This window comes from Sinohyriopsis cumingii, chromosome 16 (genome assembly GCF_028554795.1).
Source record: "Sinohyriopsis cumingii isolate HCF-2022 chromosome 16, ASM2855479v2, whole genome shotgun sequence".
NCBI classification, from domain to species: domain Eukaryota; kingdom Metazoa; phylum Mollusca; class Bivalvia; order Unionida; family Unionidae; genus Sinohyriopsis; species Sinohyriopsis cumingii.
In genome coordinates this window covers 69,949,931-69,972,901 of record NC_142976.1, presented here as the reverse complement: position 1 = coordinate 69,972,901, position 22,971 = coordinate 69,949,931, and the positions used below count along the sequence as shown (strand labels likewise).

The following is a 22,971-nucleotide window of genomic DNA, read 5'->3' as shown; positions in this document are numbered from 1 at the left end:
TCCGTGCCAGTTACCTATTTTTAATATTTCGCTTTTGTCATGATTTATTTTGGAACCAGATGCTTTACAGAAATTTTCAAATTCTTCCTGTAAATAAACGTAAGATTAAGCATCTTTCATGAAGTTTGTGAAATTATCAGAATGTTGGAGCATTTTAAATTCTTCTTTAAGATTAGGAATTTGAATAATTTGTATTTGTGGGTTATTTCGAATTTTGTGGCTTATAATATCAATTGCTATCACATACAAAGGGCAATGACCGTGGGCATCCTTGCCTCGCTGATCTTTGTATATCAAATTATTTCGTGCATTTCCCATTTACCTGTACACATGAAGTTATTCCAGTGTTGAAGATTTCGGTTCACTTACAGAAATTTGTTCCGAAACCAAATTTTTCAAGTACTTTTTGTATATAGTTATGTTCTAATCGGTCAAAAGCTTTTTCTTGATCGAAAAGTACCATGACACCTTTCGATCCTGTTTCGTTTATATATCAATTATTGTTTTTATATTTAAAATGTTACTTTGTATATCCCTTCCCTTTCCCCCGCAAGTTTGATTGTACAAAGCATTTAGGATCGGCGTTAGCTCACCGTGGAATTTTTGATAGAATTCCGCGGTGAGACCGTCCTTCTCTGGTGATTTCTTTTTTGTAAGTGCAACAATACTTTTTGATATTTCTTCATCGGAGATGACATCATCACTCATGTTCTTGTGTTCTGTTGATATCATCTCACATTCGACTTCATTTAGGTGGTTGTCGATTGTGTCAGGATCAATATTTTGTGTTGTATATAGATCTTTATAAAATAAGTAGATGTTATTTAGGATATCGGATTTTCTCGTATATGTTACATTACCAATTCTAATTTTTTTTCTAATAGTTTCCATCTCCTTTCCTTAATTCTTTCCGTTTGTATAAGCTATGGGCTTTGAAAAAAATATTTTTCGGTAAATTTTCCTGCCCTGATTATTTTCCCTTGAGGTTCTTTCTCTTCGATTTCTTTTATTTTTTGTGTAGTCATTTTCCTATCTTCCTCACTTGTTGTTATACCTAAGGTTATTTTTAGTTGGTTCTTGTCTTTCTTTAGTTTTTCTGCCCTTGTTTTAGAATAATGGATTGTTTTCTTTTTTATTTTTCTTTTAAAAAGTCCCATTGTTTTTATTATCTCGACAGTTCAATCTGTACCAATATTTTTTTTTTTTTTATCAATTTATTCTAAATCTTTTGTTAATTTGTCTACTTTTTCTTTATCTATCCCACTGCTATTGATTCTCGCAATTTGGAAGCTATTCCCTCCATTTTTGCTACACTTTACCAAGTGCCGCATCACTTAATAAACGTTTCCTATTCAAAGTAGTGTTAAAATGTATATAGGATGTCTAAAGTTATTCTTGTACTTTTAAAAAGCTCTGGTCTATTTCACGAACCTCTTTAGATTTCTGGATTTCCTCCTCTGTTATTTTTTTAATATTTCAATTAGAATAATTTTTATTTTCTGTGTTTGTTTCGTCCGTGCTTTCTATTTCCAGGTCCGTGTCGTTGTCCGTTTCCATTTCCAAATTGTCTTCTGCCAAATCATTGTTCTTGCCATTGTCTTTGTCCATGTCATTTTTTTTTTTTTTTTTTTTTTTTTTGTTTCTAGTCATGGTCATTGGCCTAACTGGCGGAATGATAGTTGTTGGGTTTTGTACGAATTGAGCACACTGATAAGTTGAAGTGAGCTTAACTCAGTGGGTCTCACACCACTAAACACAACTACAAAATTGAGATTTGAAACTTTGTTAAAATGGCAAAAATCAAAATGTCAGGTGCAGATCTCTGCAACTAACCAAGCTACAAAAAATCACGAAATAACAAAACGAAGAGAGGAACATGAAAATTGTCATTAAAAAAATTCAAAATTGAAATTTGAAACTTTGCATAAATGCCAAATCAAAAGGTCAGGTGCAGACTAAATATTCTGCAACTAACAAAATCAAAATTTGCAAAAAGAAAAAAGAAAAGAAAAATGGAAATGATGAAAATAAAAATTTAAGCAAAAGGCAAAACCCGACAAAAGGCTGTAGCAAGCATATACCTCAACCCTTAAAGTGCGCTCTTACGAGCAGCCTTGGTTGCTAACTGTTTTCTTTGAGCCTTTCCTCCTGTGGACTTTCTGGCTGTCTGTTTAGTTCGTGCCATAGCAAGAGTTTTAGTAAAATCAAGTATTTAAAATCACACTATTCTTTTTCTCAGTAATGAGCGTCAGAATCTTTGCGGTGTAGTTTTCTAGTGAGCATATTTCAGAGCAAGTGTCCCCAATGTGGTCACAATTAGTTAATTTAGATTTAAGAGATTTTCGCACAGTCGTGCATATACCACTGGGTGGTTACACTGGAGCTGGCACGTATATATACACAGGCAGAACCACGTGACCCAAACTAGAAGCTAGACGGTGCTACAAAGTTCGTTAACATTTAAAATCAAACATAAACTTTAACGAAACAAAAATTAGTTTATACGAAATGAAAATTAGAAAATTACTGTCCATGTTTTTTTCTTCTCATTACAATGTGATTTTAGTTCTTAGATTGTGATTCTGCATTTCATTTAATTTTCAATCTGTACCAATATGTTTTTTATCAACTTGTTCTAAATTATTTTTTAATGCATCCAGATATTAAATTCACTTTTATTCACTGCCTTGTAAAATGCTTTGCTTGCTCATGTTTCAAGCTATATACTGTTTTGTCTAATTGTATATCAGACGAACACGTATAGGTCTTCGCTTTTTTCTGACAGCGGAAAAAGAACAGAAAAAAGCGGAGACCTACTTGTTGGTCTAACTTTATATATCTATCATGCTTTATTTGTATATCTTGTAAATCATCCTTGTTGTAATGACTCATTTGTTTCATGTAATGTGGGTATAAAGCTCATTAGAGCTTATGCTGAATTGTTATTTTAAATCATGCCGACGTTAAATCAAACTTATATCATCACTGTTAAATTAAACCTCTTTCAATCCTTCTTTGAAACAAGAACACGTTAGATTTCGTGCATTATCAAATGCTCCATTGTTTAAGTGAGATTCTGGATAATGTTGCTAGATTTACTTTTGGGGTATGTTTTTTCAAGTAATAATGCGATAGAAGGACGTACCTTCCTACGTTGAACAGTTGTTAAGGTGGCGCTCTACAGTTTCGTATTTTGCATAAGGGTTAGGATTTTAAAGAAAAAGAATTTCCCCGCCTTTCCTCACTGGTTATACTGGCTATTTAAAAAAGACCTTGTATATCTTAGGTATAATTCAAAGAACGTTTAATTCCCTTTATTTTGGTGTATGATTGATGGGTGTAATATGCATATGGGTTATAGAGTATACAGCTTGGCCTTACTTCAAATGTGCATCTTTCAAAAAAGTGCTAGCTCTACTTGGTCATTTTCACTTCCTGAACTTCAGAGGTAAATTGTATAAAAAAAAGAGCCGATAACTTTTTTTGCACTTTATATATTTGCTAATTCATTCATTGCACTTTCAGAAGCTGGTATTGTCTAGTCTGTCAAAATTTATTTTCCTTATTTTAACAGCTGCTATGGATAGTGTACTTTAGACCAATTCAGGCTAATTTTTTAATACAAGGGAGCAGTCATTTTAATTAGCAGTGTGCTTAAATCATGTAAAATTTCCAAAAGTACAATATCCAAAGAAATATCATCCACATTACATTACTGTAGCATATAGGTATGCTAACATTCTCTCCATTGTGCATGTTTTAAATGCGAACTACTTCACCTTACATACGTCACTCTCTGTAAAGTACATATTGATTGGTGAGCGTCCCCTAAAAACAGAATTGAGGGTCATGGTTCTATTTCCGGGTCAATCAAAGCATAGTTTGTGACCAATTTCACACTGTTATTGTGCGCTTCCACCCCGTTGCATTAACAGTCACAATAAACTGCAGCATACAACAAAACATCATTTCCAATTATTCCATTGTAAATATAAATTACGTTAATAAATATTGCATAATTAAAGGTACATCAAAGAAAACCTTTATATTTTCGATCTGAACTACTTATTCAGGTCTGACCGTTGTCAGAGGCCTTGTAGCAGTACACCGAAGGTCAAACGGAAAGATGTCGTACTTACAAACATCGGTGCTGTCCCATGCTCAGCGGGTTCGAAGGCTGTATAAGGCTGCTTTAAGAGAAATTTATGGTCATTATTTCCAAAGGTATGAAAAAATTGCAACCGTGATCTTTTTGGAAGGTGCCGTCGATATGATACGATACTGTAAACCCGAATCCATCTTTACCATTCCAGTAACCACAGTCTGCAGTAACTGATAGTTAACTCGAGTATTGCTTCTCTTTAACTTAGGTTTTAGCATGAAATGCCTAATTTTCATTGTTTCAGATGATGTTTGTTTATTTGGACTTAAACTAAGTAAGTCAAGTTTATTCGTATAATTACATTTGCGTATTCGTTTAATTTTCATGTCCTCCTTATTTTCGATAACTAGATTTGATAATTTGTTTCCCAATTTTGTCATCGAAATTAAACTCCCATTCATTGCAAAAACCCTATAGCAGTATAGTTACCAAAATACTAGCTTAGTTCCAATTTGTAATAATTTTTATTATGAATGAGGCATGCCTTAGGTGTGTGCAGGCAGATTTAGACGATATTGGGGACAGATTCAGATCAATGAAAACATTGCAAAGTCATGTTGGATGTAACTGTGACCTTTCTGATTACTTAAATAATTAATGTTATTATTTTTGCCCCATATATAATGAGGATTTAAACAAAATTTATTTAGAAAACAAAATCCAGAATTTTACACAAGATAATGCATAGTTCTCTTATCACATAAGTCGGTACTCTTTGCCTATAGTGTGTGCAGTTTAATTTTTTTTTATATTATAGCATGTGAACATATCACTTTGTGATTCTTTGGTCCAAATAAACCCATTAAGTTATTTTGCAGTATTCTCATTACTGATTGGCTGTGATTGTATGTAACCATTTTTAACTCCACCTTCTGGAATGTTTTGTTTTCAATTAACATTTTGGTGGCCATTTTTCAACTCGAACTGTGAAAGAAATTGAGGAAAAATAATCTCAGCCATCTGATTATGGATAATTTACATCCCCATGGATTTGTTTTGTCATTTATAACAATATCAATTATCATCATAAGAAAAAGGCTTAAAACTCCAAGACAAGAATAACAACAAGAAGTAAAACTAAGGGTATTGCTCATTTCATAATGGGTGGGGTTGGATGGGGGCCAGTAAACCTGTAGCATGGAATGATGTCAGACTGTTTATCTTGCATTATCAATTTAATGGAGAAATATTTTAAAAGTAGTGCATTTTCCTTTGTGCAAAAATGAATTGGGTGACTGTTTTATTGAGAAAAAAATAAAACTACTAACTCTGATAAAGATTGTGCCAACAGGGCTTGTACAGTAAGATTTGTTGATGGATATATGTGTCTGAGTATGTCAGTAGATTTATGTCATATTTATCATTATATTATCTGTTATAATATATTCTAATGGTACAAAATATAACTTTTTATACTAAACTGAGAGCGGTGGCTGAGTGGTCTAAAGCGCTGTCCATTACGGATCACTGCCATCTCACCTGTCTGCATGGGTTCAAGTCTTGGATTCCTGTACCATTAATACTGGCCACCATGTATAGCCTATCGTGTGCTGACAAATGGCATTAAACACAACAACAACAACAACTAAACTGAGATCCTTTCAATATCATGATTTCATTCAGTACAATGTCATGAATATTATTATTATTATATTCTGTTGTATTGTTGTATGATGCAGTTTGTTAATATTTATATTCTGTGAATCTTGTGACATTCTATTAATTATAATAATAAACTATTTTGTAAAAACAAGGACAACTACCAAAATTATTCATTTATGGTGGTATTGAATCACAGCTTCTGTTGAGGTACATACTTCTGAGGATCATAACAAAAGTAATCAGCATTATTTCACATGACTACAACAAAGTCCTTGATTAATTTTAGTAGAAAAATTAATTGTTGCTGTAATGCCATGTGATTTGGAAGCTGAATTGTTTGGTTTAAGTAGCCTTATCATCTTGAATACCACAGCCTGTTGCTGGTATCTTGCATTTTCTGTTTTACAGTCTTGGGAATGACTGAAGAAATAAATAATAGAACACTCTCAGTTGCCTTTCTCCCTTTAAATATCAATATTTACAAACAACTTTTATGTGCTAAAAACTTGAAAACAAAGAGGTGGAGATGCATTTGAGTATCAAATTTAGTTTTGAAATTCAAGACATTGAATGTCATCAAAGGAACATGGATAAGAAACTCGTTCGTATTTGGGGTGAAATTTAATGTCAAATTGACACTTGCATCTTTAGTTAGTAGCCTCAGGCAATCCCCTTTCAACACCTCTAACATTGCAGATTTCAGTATTTTCAATGCTTTACTATGATTGTTGAGACATATATGATTTTGCCCACTAAGTCTGATATTTCTCTGATAGTTCCAGCAAGTTCATGTGGTACATATTTGTCTGGTAAACAGCAACATCTGTTAAAGTCAGTTCCCTTTTTTTCATCAGTAACCATATTACACTCAAACATGTTCAGTTCAAGAGTTAGACTAGACAGACACTATGATCAATTATTTTTGTGATTTCCTATCAATACTTACATATGTTGTTGTTGTTGCCTCCATCTTTTCTCCCTCTGCATATTAAATATTTTCAGCTTTGGGTTTTTCTTGTCTTGACTAATATTTTCTTTGGTGATTATTACTTGTATATAGATTTCTCTCTTTTTTTCTCCCAATGTTAATTGACCTAACGGATTCAGGAGATGCGAAGTTCTCAGTTAATCCAGTAATCTTTTCTTTTTCATTTATTCTTTGGGTACATGGAGATATGGTTGACTTTCTTCTTTAAATGCATTACCCAATCACAATACTTTATCAGAACTACCACCACCTCGCAAATCCAGCCCTCCAAGATACTACTTTTAGCAAAAGGGAGCTAAAAGTTGTATGCCAGCCTACATGGTGGTGGGGCAGAGTGTCAGGAAAGTCTAAGAATCCTTCAGTTACTACTTCTGCTCATGCCAAGAAACATGCTTTCATCATGAGAGACCTCGCAAAAGCCAGAATCTATGTGGAAGATATACCATTACAAGTTGGTGGATTTTTTCACTTCTGAGGAAAGTATACTCCATCTATATTTCCAACTTTTTTCTCTTCCAATCCCAGTTGTGCTTTTACGGTTTCAGTTTGCTAACACCTTGACATTGTCACACATTTATGTAATTGCACAGGGAGCCTAAGCAACTTAACATTCAATTTGGGCTATAATTATTTTGTACATGCAAGTCTCTAGTGCTAATAAAACTATTAATATATGTATAATTCCATAATAAATGGGTACATATTGGTGAGTTTCTATTCAAAGGCATGATAAATATATTTCACTACAACACAACACTAAAACTAACATGGCTAAGGTGAAGGGGCATCTAAAAACTACAGTCAGTCAATATACCTCTAAAAAAATCACAGGGCAAAGTCTGTTTTGCTTTCCTAACAGAAGAAGGCAAAGTTTATATCTTTTCGGCGACTTAGTCACCCACTTCACCTGGTAGCTTGACCTGGGTCGTAGCATCCAGGCACCAACTTCAGTGTTTCAGGTAATTGTCTTATAATGGACATTGTTGCACCTACTTTGTGGCTACAATGGTGCCTCAGTTCCCTTTCATGTGAAGGTTGTTTTATGTGTAATGTAGATACTTGTGAACATTTCTGTATTGCTTCTGCTCTGGATGGACTAGTACAGTTCAACTTTCTATATAGTTTCTTTTGTCTTGCTCATGCATGTTTCTACATGCAACATTTGAGTTGTGTTTATTTGCGTAAGTATTCCACAATATTTAAAGAGCACTTAGTCACTCAAATGGGTAGCCTATGCAACTTAACAAGATAGATTCGGGCTACAATATTTGTATTATGTGTGCATGTCTTTATGCCATTAAGAAACTCCTTATATATGTATAATTTCATTATTTCTGGTGCATATGGTTTTCGTTTACCATGACATCCTTAGCCTTGGAACCCCATGCTTCAATGATTCTATCTGTACATGCTTTCCTTGACCTTCCCTACAGGTAGCATTGTAATTAAGATTGTCAGCTATGGTTTTTTCCATTTAACATTAATTTGGTAAAGCTCTGCTCCCACACAATTTACAGCATCACTTGTGTAGGCCCACATGTTTATACTTTTCCTCCTTACAGGTGTTATTGTCATATATTACCTGTATGCTTCGTTGCTTTATTAGACTTAGCTCTGCCCCGACGTTGTGTTTTAAATACAGGTGCAGGGCTACAGTTTTATAACTTTTATAACTTACAGATTATAACTATAGGCAAAGTGCAAAATCACACAGCTCAAGACAAAGACATCAGTTGGCATGCTGTCCTTTACTCGGTGTGAGAATTTCTGGCAGCATGCTCTGAAACTGCTCCAGCATCCAAGTCACCACAGGACTCACCAGTTTTGGCAGCTCCCTCTACCTTGCCTCCTTGGAGTTCAGCTTAACTCCAAATGCAGGAATCTGAGGGACAAGTCAAAGCTAACAAACAGCCAAGTTTTCACTTGGCAGACATGGTCAGGTTACATGGATCCGACATCCCACAACCCATCCCAAACTGATGATCCTAATGATATCCTCCCCACCCAGATGACTTGACACCTTTGCGACCAGCATAGACCAGTATACTAGGAATCATGAATGGCCAAAACATCAGAATTACGGGCGCAATCACTAACAGCCTTGCTTCCAGTATGTCGAACTCGACTTTTGCATATGTGTAAGGACCAGTCTAACCCTCATACCACCTCAAGACACTCATTTGGCATGATGCCACAGATAGTTCCTCATGCTTCAACAGATGTCGCTTGAAAATTTTTCTTTGCTCAGCAACTGTCTGGAAGTCACAGTTTCTAATTCAGGGCATTGAATGAGTATCAGAACTCGTCATTCTTTGCCAGCAAGGTCTTGATCATCACAGGGGACCTTAGCCTCACTTCTTACAACAAAGATGATGTTTGTTCTCCAATGCTGTCATCTATTCTACACTATTTTGGGACAATTCAACCTTCTGAGTCTCCGTTGAGGACATTTTCCACATTTGACCTCTGGAGTTTTGTCCTCCTCCCACTCCATCAACAACCTTGACTTGAGCTCCAGCATCTGTTGATCTTATAACAGAAAAGAAGAATCCAACTTCAATTACTTCTGCAGTCTGGGAGAGTTAGACATTCTGTCCTGCCATCTTCATCAGTTTTTCTGTGGTTCTACCTTTGCCACACACAAATCATTCATTGTGAAACCCCCCGCAGTTGACAGTGATATTGCCACTTTGGGGATGACAATGCCACAATTCATACATATGGGCAAGATGGCATTTGATGACACTTGGCATTTAATGTGCAAGACAAGTCCAGCCCCCCCACCACCACCACCCCCAATAAAAAGTGAGCTATTTTAAAAATGCACATTACATTTTGTAAACATAGCAACCAATGTTATGCTGAATGACAGGAACATGAAACTAGCCAGAATTATTTCTGAGATATCAACAATAAATTTTACAGTTTGAAAAGGGATGGAACAGATCAGGTTCATAAAGGTCAATGGTCAGAGTGTAAAATATTTGCCTGTTGTTTAATATGGAAGAAGTGAATTTGCTTTCTCATCATTTATATTTTTATTTCATTGCAAATAAATGAAAAGAAACATTTTCACTATATATTTCTTTTACTTATTGCAACAGTTTTAAATTTAAGTTGACTCTATTCCTATATTCTAAGACTTCTAATTTCCCCATAATAAGGTCACTATTCACTCAAACATGCCTAATGGCAAATTATGCAAGCAAGAGCAAAATGAGCATAATTGGCATATTTTCATGCTTAACATTATTATCAATGTACCATTTTATTCAGAACATCATACATAATGATCTGAAAATTAAAAAAATAATTGCATACATTTTTATATTTATTTTAAGGTGGCGCTGTACAGTTTCATATTTTGCATAGGGTTAGAAATTTAAAGAAAAAGAATTTCCCTGGCTTTCCTCACTGGTTATACTAGCTATTTAAAACGACCTTGTATATATTACATATAATTCAAAGAACCTTTAATTCCCTTTATTTTGGTGTATGATTGATGGGTGTAAAATGAGGTATAGAGTATACAGCTTGGCCTTACTCCAGATGTCCACCTTTCAAAAAGTGCTAGCTTCACTCGGTTATTTTCAATTCCTGAACTTCAGAAGTAAATTGTATAAAAAAGAGCTGATAACTTTTTTTACATTTTATACATTTGGTAATTCATTCATTGCACTTTCAGAAGCTGGTATTGTCTAGTCACGCAAAATTCATTTTCCTTACTTTAATAGTTGCTATGAATAGTGTACTTTAGACTAATTCAGGCTGATTTTTTAGCACAAGGGAGCAGTCATTTTAGTTAGCAGTTTGCTTAGATCATGTACAATTTACAGAAGTACAATATCCAAAGAAATATCATTCATATTACATTAATGTAGCATAGGTATGCCAACATTCTTTCCGTTGTGCATGTTTTAAATGCAAACAGCTTCACCTTACATATGTCACTCTCTCAAAAGTACATAATAACTGGTGAGCGCCCCCATAGCACAAAGATGTTCCTATCATTCGTTTGAGACTTTTCTTGGTCCCAAGTGAAAATTGCATCCTGGTTATTAAACTTTCTCAATTTAATTAGTATTCTGCACTTTCTTCATTTAAGGCTGAAGAACCTGTATTGGGGGCTTTAAAAGCCTCTATACCCCTAGCATAGCTTAATTGTGTAATAATTGTATGAATGTCACTTGTTATCTTTAACCAGTAATGTATTATCAGTGAGCAAGGGACAGATCATTGTTATTCATATAGGTCAAGTGAGTGCAACTTATAGGTAAACAATGAAGGTGGCAAAGGGGAGGTAATGGGCAAGTGTTGTTGCCCTTTGTTTATGTAATATGGACATGAAGGATGAATTTTCATTGGGAGTGCTGGATTAGGGAGTTATTAGGGCTTTTATTCTTAATGCTTATGTGATAGGGTATGTGTTCCAGGATAAACATAATGTACTGAAAAATTTACTTTAAGCAGTTTACTGCTTACAATTTGTTATTCACTGAACAAGTTTTCATCAACACGGTTGTTGAAAAATTGCTCTTCCTTAACACATATAGAATTTCAACTTGTGAAGCACTATGTTCTACACACTCTATGGTAACAAATCAATACATAATTTATTAATATTGTTTATTGATGGTAATTTATTGGTCTTTTATTTTCAGGTCACATGTTCGATATTGGTGTGTCATGTTAAGAGCTAAATTTGATGAACATAAAAATGAGCCAGACATGAGGAAAGCCAAGCAACTGCTGCTGGAAGGCGAGAGAAAGCTTGAGGAAAATAGACATCCTTTCCCATTTAAATGTAGGTTACTCTCCTGTTTTCTATTGATTAATTTTCCTTATTATTAAACAAGTAACATTTTGTAAATTAATAAAATTTGAAAATATTTATATGCATTGAGGGAGCCACAGTAGCTCAGTTGGTGAGAATAGGACTTGTAATCTAGAGGTTGTAGGTTTGATGGCTATGCATGTCAGTATGGGTTGGCTGTTCATTTTGGTACTTAGCTCCAATTTCTTCAGCATGATATAACCAGTAATGTGTTTAAAGTGCTCCAGGTTTAACAAACTTATAGAATAACAAAAGTTAGGTAAATTATAGAAGTTCATTAGTTATAATTTTGCTTGTAAGTTAAACTGCAGACAATTGCAGATTTTCACCATTATTGGATTGCAGTTTACCTACATTCCCATTTTTGTCAATTTTTTAAAACTGACAATTCAATAAATGCAGAGATGGGGTTATCTTATAAGAGCACTGTGCACGAAATTTGGTAGATCTAGATTGTAAATTTGGAAACTGTATATTTGCAGTATGTACAAATACTGTTCAGATATTTCACATTTTCATGCCACTGTTTTGATTCAGAAACACATTTATGATATGCACTGTGTATATCCATTTAATGCCGGTATTCATGTCACAATGCTAGTATCTAGATATTTGAATTTTAATAATTTGAAGATATCATCAGTAAATTAAATATTACCCACCATTAAGTAAAGTATTCATCAATGTTGTTTACAGTGGGTGTTTACAACCAAGTGTATTGCTTCCATTTTTATGCCAAGCCTGTATTTTTTATTACATTTTGTATTTTGCTGTATAAACACTGTTTATGCTTGATGAAATAAAAGATTTTAGCTGTTTTCCTTTCTCCTTTGAATACATTCCTTGATGACATATATGAGGATATGAGCCAGCTTGCTCCCAAATCCAGCACTTCTAAAAGAACAAAATTCATCTCTTCTGTCTGTTTCATATAAACAAAGGTCAGTAGCTCTTGCATATTACCTCCCTTGCCACCAGTAAGGGGATTCAATAAATGTAGAGATGGGGTTACCAGTTTTAAAGCATCACTTCTGTACATAACATCATATGGAGGCTCCCATTAAAAAATGTCTTTGTGTGTGTGATTCAAGCCATCCATTAAAACTTTGGACTGTTTGGACTACTATAGATTCAGAAACAGGTAGTATGCATTATTATTTTCAAAATTCTTGCATGTTTTATGAATTTTATTGCTTTCTCAGACTTTGTCATTTCAGACTACATGGCACTAGGATGTTGACTTTCAAGTGTTCATGCACATGTATAGTTCACACTTATTTTATTGTGTGTGTTATTTAGAGAATTATTGAGTGAACTGTTAACACACTGCATGTTTCTTTTTCATAATCATTTCAGAAACATGTCTTCTAATGCAGGATATACAAAGCAAGGGAAGAAATGCGCACATTCTGCTTGGCATGTACAAAATGTATCTCTTCGCCTTGCACTGTGTGCAGCTTGTGGTCCGAAGACCCCCAGTCATCTGTTCTGCAGAAATCAGCTAAAGGCAGAGAAAATAGTTGGGAAAAGCATTAATGACCTGTATGGATGTACTGAGTATACATTCAAATACAAAATTCAGCAGTAGATGAATTAACTAGTACTGAAGAGGGCTGCACCTGACATTTAAATTTTACATCTTGCGCAGATATTTTGGATAAAATGGGGTTTGTTCCTCCATTTTTAGGCAGTCCATGGGGCACAAGTTCCCCACGCAAATGTGAGAGTGGCCTTCAGGTCTCTAAGAGTGGATACATGAGGTATTTGTTTGATCCAGTGGATTCAGCAAGCAGTACTGTCTCACTGTCTGGAACTATACCAGCTCCAGTCACACCTGCCTGACCAATATGGACTCAATTACAGGTTTCTCAAGATGTGGATTCTTAAATAAATGTAAGGACAGGAAACTGGGTGAACTCTCTGTTCATATAGCCATGCTGATGGTGTCACTTGGATATAGGGATGGTAGATATTACTCAGATTATTGCCAAAAATGAGACCTGTTCTCATCACTTTATAACTTTAGTTAGTAGGCAAATTCATTTATGCCCCCCTTTGTTTGTAGTATGTTGTGTTAGCTGACGTAAGTTGGTTGCCACCACCTTCTACGTATTTATATTTTTTTATGGTGTTTTATTTAGTATTGCCATATCATTCTTCATAACAGGAATCAGGACTACCAGGAGCCATCAGCCAAGGTGTTTAGAAACAAGTAGCTCTAGTCCAAAAAGTCATCCCAGTTCATACCTCCCTCTCACCTATGAGCCACCTGACAGGGTCACCAGAGAGGCAAAGGGTAGAAGTTTTAGGGTCCTTGCTCCTTCCCTAAGTAGGGTGAGGGGCTCATCCAAGGCACTTACTCCCTCTCCTGTAGTGCATTCATCTTCCTTCTTTCCCCATAGGCATTTGACTAGATTTCTTTTCCATTTTCTAGTCAAGCATTAAGAGATAATAAGGTGGATCCTCCTTTTTATAAAAAGAAGTTAACAGTTTCAGTTCTGGGAATATCCACATCTGACAAGGACCTCCACAGAGTTCTGTTGTGTGCATTTAAAGGAAGAAGGTGGAATAATTTGTTGAATTATTGACCTTTCCACCTTAAAGAAGTTCCTACTGGATGAACCTTTCATAATGGAAACCACAGTCTCAGTCAGACAGGTTATCAGATGCAGCGACTTCGTGGTCTCCATCGACCTAGAGGATACATACCTTTACTTCCTTATTTTTCCTTCTCAAAGAAGTACCTGTCTTCTAGTTTCAGGCTTCTCTTTTGATATAGTCTTCTTGCCAAGAATGTTTACGAGGGTAATGGAGTAGTCTCCATGAACCTCCAGTCACTTGGGATTCCCCATTATTTCAATAACTGGTTGGTCCATGATGGTGAGTTTGAGTCCTTATGTTGTGATTTGTCTTACTGCTGCTCCATATGGACCTGGCTGGGCTTTCCATCCAACCTAGAGAAATTAAGAGCTTATCCCATCTCAGATTGCATGTATGTGGGGGTAAATTTCCTTACAAACAAGGGATTAATTGGTGTCTCACATTACAGAGTGGACAGAATCGTATCATGTGTGGAAGTGTGAGAGCCATAATCTGCTTGTCAGTTCATCTATATTTGTCTCTTCAGGGACCCGGAACTCCATGGCAGATCTGGTTCTTCAAGAATGACTCCAGTTAACGCTTTCTCCATTTTGTTAGCTTGCAGAACTGGAAACTGCACAGGACCCCTGACAGCATGGATTTCTCTGGGATATGAGTTGGTGGGAAAATTAGGAATGAGTTTGGACTGGAGCATGCTCACAAACCACACTCCTGTCTATCAAAGTGGGGAATTTACTTGGAGCCCGAAGCATAAGGTTCATGGCCCCTACACGAATCTTTATTGAACATAAACAGTCTCAAATTTAAAGCCGGGTGCAGCACATTATGAAGTTGCTCTGTGATGATTTCCTCTGGCAACATGTTGGTAGTAGCATATCTTGGGTGACAAGGACGTACAACTGCCTTTTCTCTTTGAGCTGATGTTTGGAATCTTCTCTGGGCAATCTCAGGAGAGACTATAATCGGATTTTGTCACATTCCTGGCAGGAAGAATATTCTGGCAGACAGGCTATCTGGAAAGACATGGTGATCATCATGGAATAGGCATTGTACCAATACATGGTAGATTCTCTACTCAGTCTGTGGGAAGATCCCTGTTGAACCTGTTTGCAACAAACCTGAACAGTAAGTTTATACATTCCAGTTTGAGACCAGACAGCCTGGGTAGTGGGAGCCTTCTGTCTGAAGTGGGCTTGGCTTTTCAATTATGCTTTCCCAAGTGTTCCAAAAAGTCAGGTCCTCCCCTGCTGAGCCTGCCTTGATATCCCCTTTGTGGTTCCAACAATTGTGGTTCACTGATCATCTTGACCAACCAGTAGACCAGCCCAGATCATAACCTTGGAGGAGGCCCCTTCTGTCACAGCACATGCACTCATTCTAATAGCAGCACATAGATTCTCCACTTTTATGCTTGGTTGATCTCAAGCAAGTCATCAGCAAGTGTAAGTTTTCAAGTCAAGTCACGAAGTGCATCCTTAAGGCCAGGAGATGCTCCACATCCAAGGTCTGTGATGCCAAGTAGAGAATATTTGTGATGCAGAAGGAAGTTAATTAATCCTAGGTGTTCTTTGAGTATTGTGGCTGATCTATTCATTTTTGAAGAGAAACAGTGGCTGGTTTTTGTTATCTATTGCTATTGGACTGGCCATTCGAAGACACTCAAGTTTTCTAAGGTCTGGTTATTGGTTTGGATACCTACATACATTGCCAGCCTTATAAAGGTATTTTGAGCTGCTGAGATCAGCATCTCATATATGCCAAATGGAACTGCTTTTATATGTTATGATCATTACCTAAATCCCTATGAGCATTTAAGTGAATCTTCTTTCAAGAATCTTGCCATCAAGACTGTTTTTCTGCCCTCATTGTCTGGAAGACGGAGTGAGCTTCATGCCATATCTCTTGAACAAGATTGGTTAGGGTTCAATGACAGGTATGAATTTGTAACTTTCCTTTGCCAGCCAAGATTCTCAGCCAAAAATCAGCTACCTTTGATAACACTACTTCCTACAGAGATTCACATTCACACTCATAACTGTGCTGGATTTGATCAGAATAGACTTTCATAACCATTCAGAGCATTAAGATTCTTGTGGCTGCTTCTTAAAAGAAAATATAACTGTAGAAGACATCTTTACCTTTTTTTAAGGGCTCTGTTTCTATACGGATTGTCAAAATGATCAAAGGAGTTTATCATTCTCTGAACGACAGGAATCTTTCTTAAGGAATGAAGCCTGTAAGGTCAGAGCCATTTGCTGTCTGAGCTCTCTAACTCGTTCATAAATGGAGGATATGAAGGACATATTTTGGTGATCAAACATAACCTTCTCCTTCTACCTTTGTTCCTTAATGCATCACAGCAAAGACATGTATCCTTTGCAGCAAAAAAAGTCTCTGCAGTTATAAGATTCTAACAGATTAGTGGACATTCCCACAGAAAAAGTTTATTATTCCTTGTATATTCCAGCTCTTGAGACCATCAACTCTTTCATCATCAAACAGCTGTCTTCTGTAGACCTTTTTGCCCAGGGGTGTCTGCAGGACCCCATCAGCTTTGCAGTGTTACATAATGCAAGCTGGGCTGATTAGGAGAGGGCAGTATAACTGTACTGCTTGTTTATACCACTCAGACAAGGAAGAGATGACTGCTCCACTCAGGAGCTGTTGTCCTACATATGATATGTTATCCACTCAGCCTTCAAGAAAGTGAGGGCTTAGTTTGACCTTGTGGGAACTATATTGACAGCTGAACAGGCTACTGTAATGGTGGTAAGACTTGGGGCGTTATGAGTTATGGGACACTTTTAATTAATTTCATCTTATGATTTAGAAATTTTGGGACACAAAATTATAGCAATTTTTTCATGGACTATGAGTCTTTCGACACCTTAGACATTTTTTCTATGGATTTCTATGCATATTTTATCAAACATAACATTATTTTAAAAAAAGGAAGAACAAAGGCTTTGCAGTTATTAGTGGAACGTCATAATGAATTATTAAATGAAAATATTAATTTAACTTGTTTGAAAAATAGCTCATGATTTCTACCATTTTTAAATATCTATAATTTCATGGAATGGCAAGTATTGAGCATTAGCAAAATATTGTAACCATGTTAACAGTAACTTCTCATTTGCTTTAGTTTACTATTGTCACTTTAAGGATTAATGCATTCAGATTTGTCAAACTTCACCAGTAAGTACATTTTCTGCCTTGAAAATTTAAAATACCTAACTCAGTAAAAGGTACCAATATTAAAGCTACAACAATAGTGTTTGGTGATTCACTCACAATTATGGTGACCTTATTTACCTCATGGTATCACTGCATGTACATTGAAGATTTTAACTTGAGCTGAAGTGCATCTCTTAATTTTGAATCATAGGCACCACTGCACTAAACTTTGTCATGTCTCCAAAATAACTGCAGTGATAACTGTTAGTTTGCTTTGATGTAAGTGGCCCTAAGTACGTGTTTACTCTGTTTCTGTAATCATGCTAATATTATATAGTATATGGCGATAAAAGGAATAATGTTGTAGAACAAAGGGGTACGTCCATTGCATTTAGACAACATTTTCTCTTTACACAACCCAAATTTCAGGGTTCAGACATTTAACTGGCCTGAACTTAAAGAGAAAGTGACTATTTATCAAAAGAAGCTGCAGAAAAATGCAGAATGCCCAAATCTAATGGGGAATTAAAACTAAGAACTAAAATGGATCAGTGATGATCTAGTCTGGGCATGTTGAACCTGTGGGCAGCATGTGGCCCAGTCTTTCACACAGTGCAGCCTTTGGCAGTCCTTTTGAAAATAAGCATTTGAATTAATACTTATTCCATTTTTCGGGGCCCCAAGTGGCCGAGTGGTCTAAAGCGCTGACTGTTCCGGATCACTGCCATCTCACCTCTGTCTGTGTGGGTTCGAGTCCAAGACTCAGCTAGCGTGGGTACGTGGGAAAGCCTGCCAGTAGCTTCTCGTGGGTTGGTGGTTCTTCCCTGGGTTTTCGAGGGTTCTTCCTCCACCAGTTATACTGGCCGCCATGTATAGCCTATCTTGTGCTGAAAAATGGCGTTAAACCATAGAACAACAACAACAACAATTCCATTTTTCTGTATCACATTCTGATGATGATTTACATATCTACCACTATATATGACTGTCTTATTTAACAGTATTATCTTAAGCATGAAATAAGAATGTTAATAGTGCCTTGTAATAAAATTGGATTTTTATATTTAAGAATTAAACTGTTCAGCTTATGGCCTGCAATCTTAAGCATCTTATCTGTTTTGGCTTCCAGCTAGAAATGGTTGGGTACCCCCAGTCTTGTTGATCTACCACTATATTAAGAATTTTAACCTATTTTATGATCATTCTTTAATAAATTTGTGACAGTTGTATATTCATTTTAATGTCCCAAGCCTTGTCGTCATTATTGTACCTTCTTCAATCATACAGCAACTTCATAGCAAGACAAGTTTCTCTGCTTCCTCTGAATATGCGGGAGAGACTTTTTTTCTTCTGATAACATCGATGCATAAACAATGTGCTAGCCCATTCAGAATATCGCATAACTCCAAGCTGCTTCATGTATATTTGAAAACCAGTGACGGGGCAGCACAGAGGTAAAGAGATAAAACTCCATCCTCCTTACATATTCACATAATATATTATGATGGTGTAACATTTTTGAAGTAAACATATTTCAAGCAGACCCTTTCTTCTATAATATTTACTCAGTCATAATACAGGCACACACTCCCAGACCCTCCTCACATATATTCCCGGAAGAGTATGCATATCTGTTTCAGAAGTAATTGACCATTGAAGGGATTTGCAACTAATTCCACCCCACCCCCCTTATCCAAGAGGAGACATCTATAATCTTTCATCTTGGCAAGTGGACAAAAATATATTTTAGCTTGGTAGGGTTGGATTTTTGAAGTGGTGGTTATATTTCTAATGTGTTAAGTTGTGGAGATATTATCATAAAGATATATTTTATTCTAAATATTGTTTTTATCCATTGTCAGATATACTGGTAAACAGATTTAAATTGTCAAAATTTTGGATGAATTGTGAGTAATACCTGCAGATACAAATTATGATTTTTATTTTATGGTAGGCTGTGAATCATTGAATTTTAACACAAAAAATAATTTTGATAATTCACTGGTGTGGAATACCAGGAATATATTTTGTCACTGTTCCATCAGTAGACATGAATAACATTATAACAAATTAAATTGAGATACATGATTTAGTGGTAAGTATGGTCTCCTCGCATGCAGATGAACCAATTTAAACTCCCACACTGTACATTTCAATTTTCTTCACAAAAAAATTATGTGCTGTTTTAACTTCAATTGGAAATGAGAATTATGCTACTGCAGATATTTTCTGAATGAATATACACAAAACAGAAGGTCAGTGGTAGACCCCTGAGTTGTTGTGCAGGAGATGGTAAAAAAATCTGCTACTTCAGCAGAAAATAGAAAGAAAATTTGCTTGCTTATAATGAAGAATGGATATGTGTCATTGAGTGGGTGAAAGACTTTTCACTTGTGGCTTCACTTGTGAATATACTGAGTTTCTCACCCACTTGAATATTTTCATTGTCTTTGGAAATAAGTTTTTAACTGATTTGAGTAAAATAGGTAAAATTGTCATGATAGAAAGATAGTTTTCTTAGGGTTGTATTCCTACAACTATATTAGTCTGCCTAATGGAATAGTCAGCTGTTAAGCTTTGTACGCTGAGTGAGCAATATCTGTCCCATTTGGGATGACTTTTTTTATACTTAATCTTTAGTAAATTAACTCCAAAACTAGTCTGGATCATTAACAAATATTTTACTTTTCTTTTTCCTCACATGTAAATGACACAAGCAGTAAGACTTAAGTGAGCACAGATCAAGTTTTTCAACCCCAAACTGCCAGTGTCCCCTTAATTTTGATAAATTCCCACATCTTGTTCATTACTGGGGGACAGGAATGCATCAAACAAGGTCAGTCTTATGGTGGATGAAAGAGGATTTTAAGTAAGTGGTATAATATTATGTTTTGTTGGAAATACATATGTGATGTAAATATGAGAATGGAAATTGCATTTTAATGTTTCCTTTTCTTTCCTTTGATCCATAGATACCTTACATATAGATTTTTTATTTACTTGTTTAATGTTACTAAATTCTGTATTTTTTTTTCTTCTTTCAGTTCCTCATTCACCTGGTGGTGTTGCCTATGGTAGACATCCTCCCACACCAGATTGGGTAAGCAGATTTGTGTATTTCATTCATTTAGATTGGAAGAACCACTGCTTTAATTCACATCACACTAAACTACTTACATTAAGCAGTATTTAGCTGAAAATCTGGAACAGTAGTACTGTATGGCTGTTTTGATCAGATATTTTAGTGTTCTAGTTTAACCTGGTTTATCTTATTGAAAATCTTATTGGCTCATCACCTGGATGAATGGTCATATTGACTGGAATTTTCACCAAAAGACTAATAACAAAGTCTAGCTGAGCTTTAATGAAAATTGTGCCAATCTGACATTCAATATGGCTTCCATGGCAGCCAGCGTGACAATCTGATTATTGGTACTCCTAAACAGAAAGTGATATTGGCAAGTATTTTCACCAGAAGATTTGATTTGGTGTCTGGTTGGTCTTGAACCACGATGGTCATCTTGAAAATCTTACTTCTGAATAGATGGTCATATCGATACATCATTTTCATCAATTCTGTCAAGTTAGTCTTGAGTGGAAATGGTGTCAATTATGCATCCAGTATGGCTGTTATGACAGCCATCTGAAAAGTCTTGTTATTCCTTCTGAATGGATGCTAATGTTGACCCGGGTTCTTCTTTTGTGTAGTTGATCCTTAAGAAAATGGTGCTGATCATACCTCCACTATGACCACCAGAAGGTTTCAACACACTGCAGTTAAAAGAAGAAATGTTCTTATCTTGGTATCCTGACAATTCTTTTTAGGCCAGTAATGAGTTAGTCCTTTTGATAGGCTTTTGTTGTATACTTGACCTTTGACCCATCTTAAGGTTGAAATCTAAGGGTGAAATTCCTCTTGCAAGTGGTTATCACATGGGCAACATAGATACATTTTTATTCAATTTCACCTTTACGTTTAGGAGATGGGGGCCCCAAGTGGCTGAGTGGTCTAAAGCGCTTTCCGTTTCGGATCATTGCCATCTCACCTCTGTCTGCGTGGGTTTGAGTCTCGGATTCAGCCAATGTGGGTATGTGAGAAAGAATGCCAGTAGCTTGTCGTGGGTCAGTGGTTCTTTCCAGGGTTTTCCCGGGTTCTTCCTCAACCATTAATACTGGCCGCCATGTATAGCCTATCGTGTGCTGAAAAATGGTGTTAAACCATACAACAACAACAACAACGTTTAGGAGATGTGGTACCTGACAAACAGATGGAAGGTATCAGAATTTCTCTATACACATTTTAAACATGGGGGTGGGTGTACATGAGGAATTTGCAAAACTTTTATGATGCAGAAATATTCCATTGCATGTTACTTTTTGAGCTCCTGCTGACTAACGTCTCTAGTCTGTTTAAGTTCCAGTTTCTCTTTAACATTCCAGATTCTTGATACATGGCATCCATTGGAGAAAGCACAGTACCCAGAGTATTTTGCCCAAAGAGATGTAAGGAAGAGAGAATTCATTGAGAGATGGGAAAAGAAATATGGCAAATCAGAGGAGTCACATCACCACTGATATCAATGCCTTGATAAATATTGCTTGACATTGTACATAGGAGTGTGTGGACTTGGTTTAAAAATATAGACAATGGAATTTTGGACAATTACAACAAAAAAATTGATATTTTGGACCATTTTAGTTGGGTATATTAACATTTGCACACAAAGTTGAACTGTTTATGTTTGAACTTTAATAAAGAAGAAAATAAAATAGAATAATTTGAGCTTATCTTCTTTTTTTTATAGTTAACTTGTTATATGCTTATCAGTAGATTGTGTTTAAAATAATACAATGTTTATTAGCCCATTTGATTTCTGCTCAATAACTTAAGCTCTAGACAACAGACCTTATGTAAACTTTGTGGATGGCTTGCAGTTTGGGTATGGAAGAATCCTATAATATTTGGGGACCAAATGTCCTGATTGCTGTGACTGAAAGAAGAAAATTGCTTTCCATGGCCTGACATTGGCGATAATTTGCACATGGGGCTAGAAAGAAGCCTATACATTTTGAGGTCAGTGTTCAAGGTCACTGTTACTGAAAAACTTTGTATCAACAAAACAACTTTAGTTCTAAATAATGTGCTCAGACTTGGTAGATGGCTTGCACTGTGTATAATGAAAATGACTATTAGTTTTGTGGTCCAAAGGTCAGAATTACTGTGCACCCTGATACATGATACTTTTACGTATAATCATAAAATGTAACGAGAAAATGCATGTTGATGAGTACTACAGCATTTATGTTTAACTGACTTTAAATTTTATTTCTTGATCTTTGTTCATTCTAGAATCATTCATTTAGAAGGCTGTATGCCTGTTTATTCATTGCACACCATGACAAAAAAGCTTATTGTTGTGACCTACGTTTCACATTTTACTGGCACAAGTTTATTTAATAGGATGGTTTGTTTATCAAGACATTTAGCAAAACATATTTTTAATATCAGTAATACATATATATCACTATTAAGTTTACTCTTTCTGCAATGAGAAAACCATATCCTCCTGTTCTAGATAGCTTTGCAATGGGGATTTTATCCAAGCT

The 22,971-nt window shown here is 35.8% G+C and overlaps 1 protein-coding gene across 1 annotated transcript; it reads left to right on the top strand.

The window, feature by feature from the left end:
- The first annotated feature begins 4,067 nt into the window (after window positions 1–4,067).
- On the top strand, window positions 4,068–22,147 carry LOC149780739 (NADH dehydrogenase [ubiquinone] 1 beta subcomplex subunit 9-like). The gene is made up of 4 exons (XM_089937798.1): window positions 4,068–4,224; window positions 11,414–11,556; window positions 20,409–20,464; window positions 21,805–22,147. The coding sequence occupies exons 1-4, from the start codon at window positions 4,127–4,129 to the stop codon at window positions 21,937–21,939; spliced, it is 432 nt and encodes a 143-aa protein (XP_089793924.1). The 5' UTR covers window positions 4,068–4,126; the 3' UTR covers window positions 21,940–22,147.
- The last annotated feature ends 824 nt before the right edge of the window (window positions 22,148–22,971 follow it).

Bases quoted from the DNA above. Each gene is read 5' to 3' on its own strand.
- LOC149780739 (XM_089937798.1), top strand. From the start codon at position 4,127: ATGTCGTACTTACAAACATCGGTGCTGTCCCATGCTCAGCGGGTTCGA. The intron at 4,225-11,413 runs GTATGAAAAAAT...TTTTATTTTCAG, and splicing joins TATGGTCATTATTTCCAAAG to GTCACATGTTCGATATTGGT. The intron at 11,557-20,408 runs GTAGGTTACTCT...TTCTTCTTTCAG, and splicing joins ACATCCTTTCCCATTTAAAT to TTCCTCATTCACCTGGTGGT.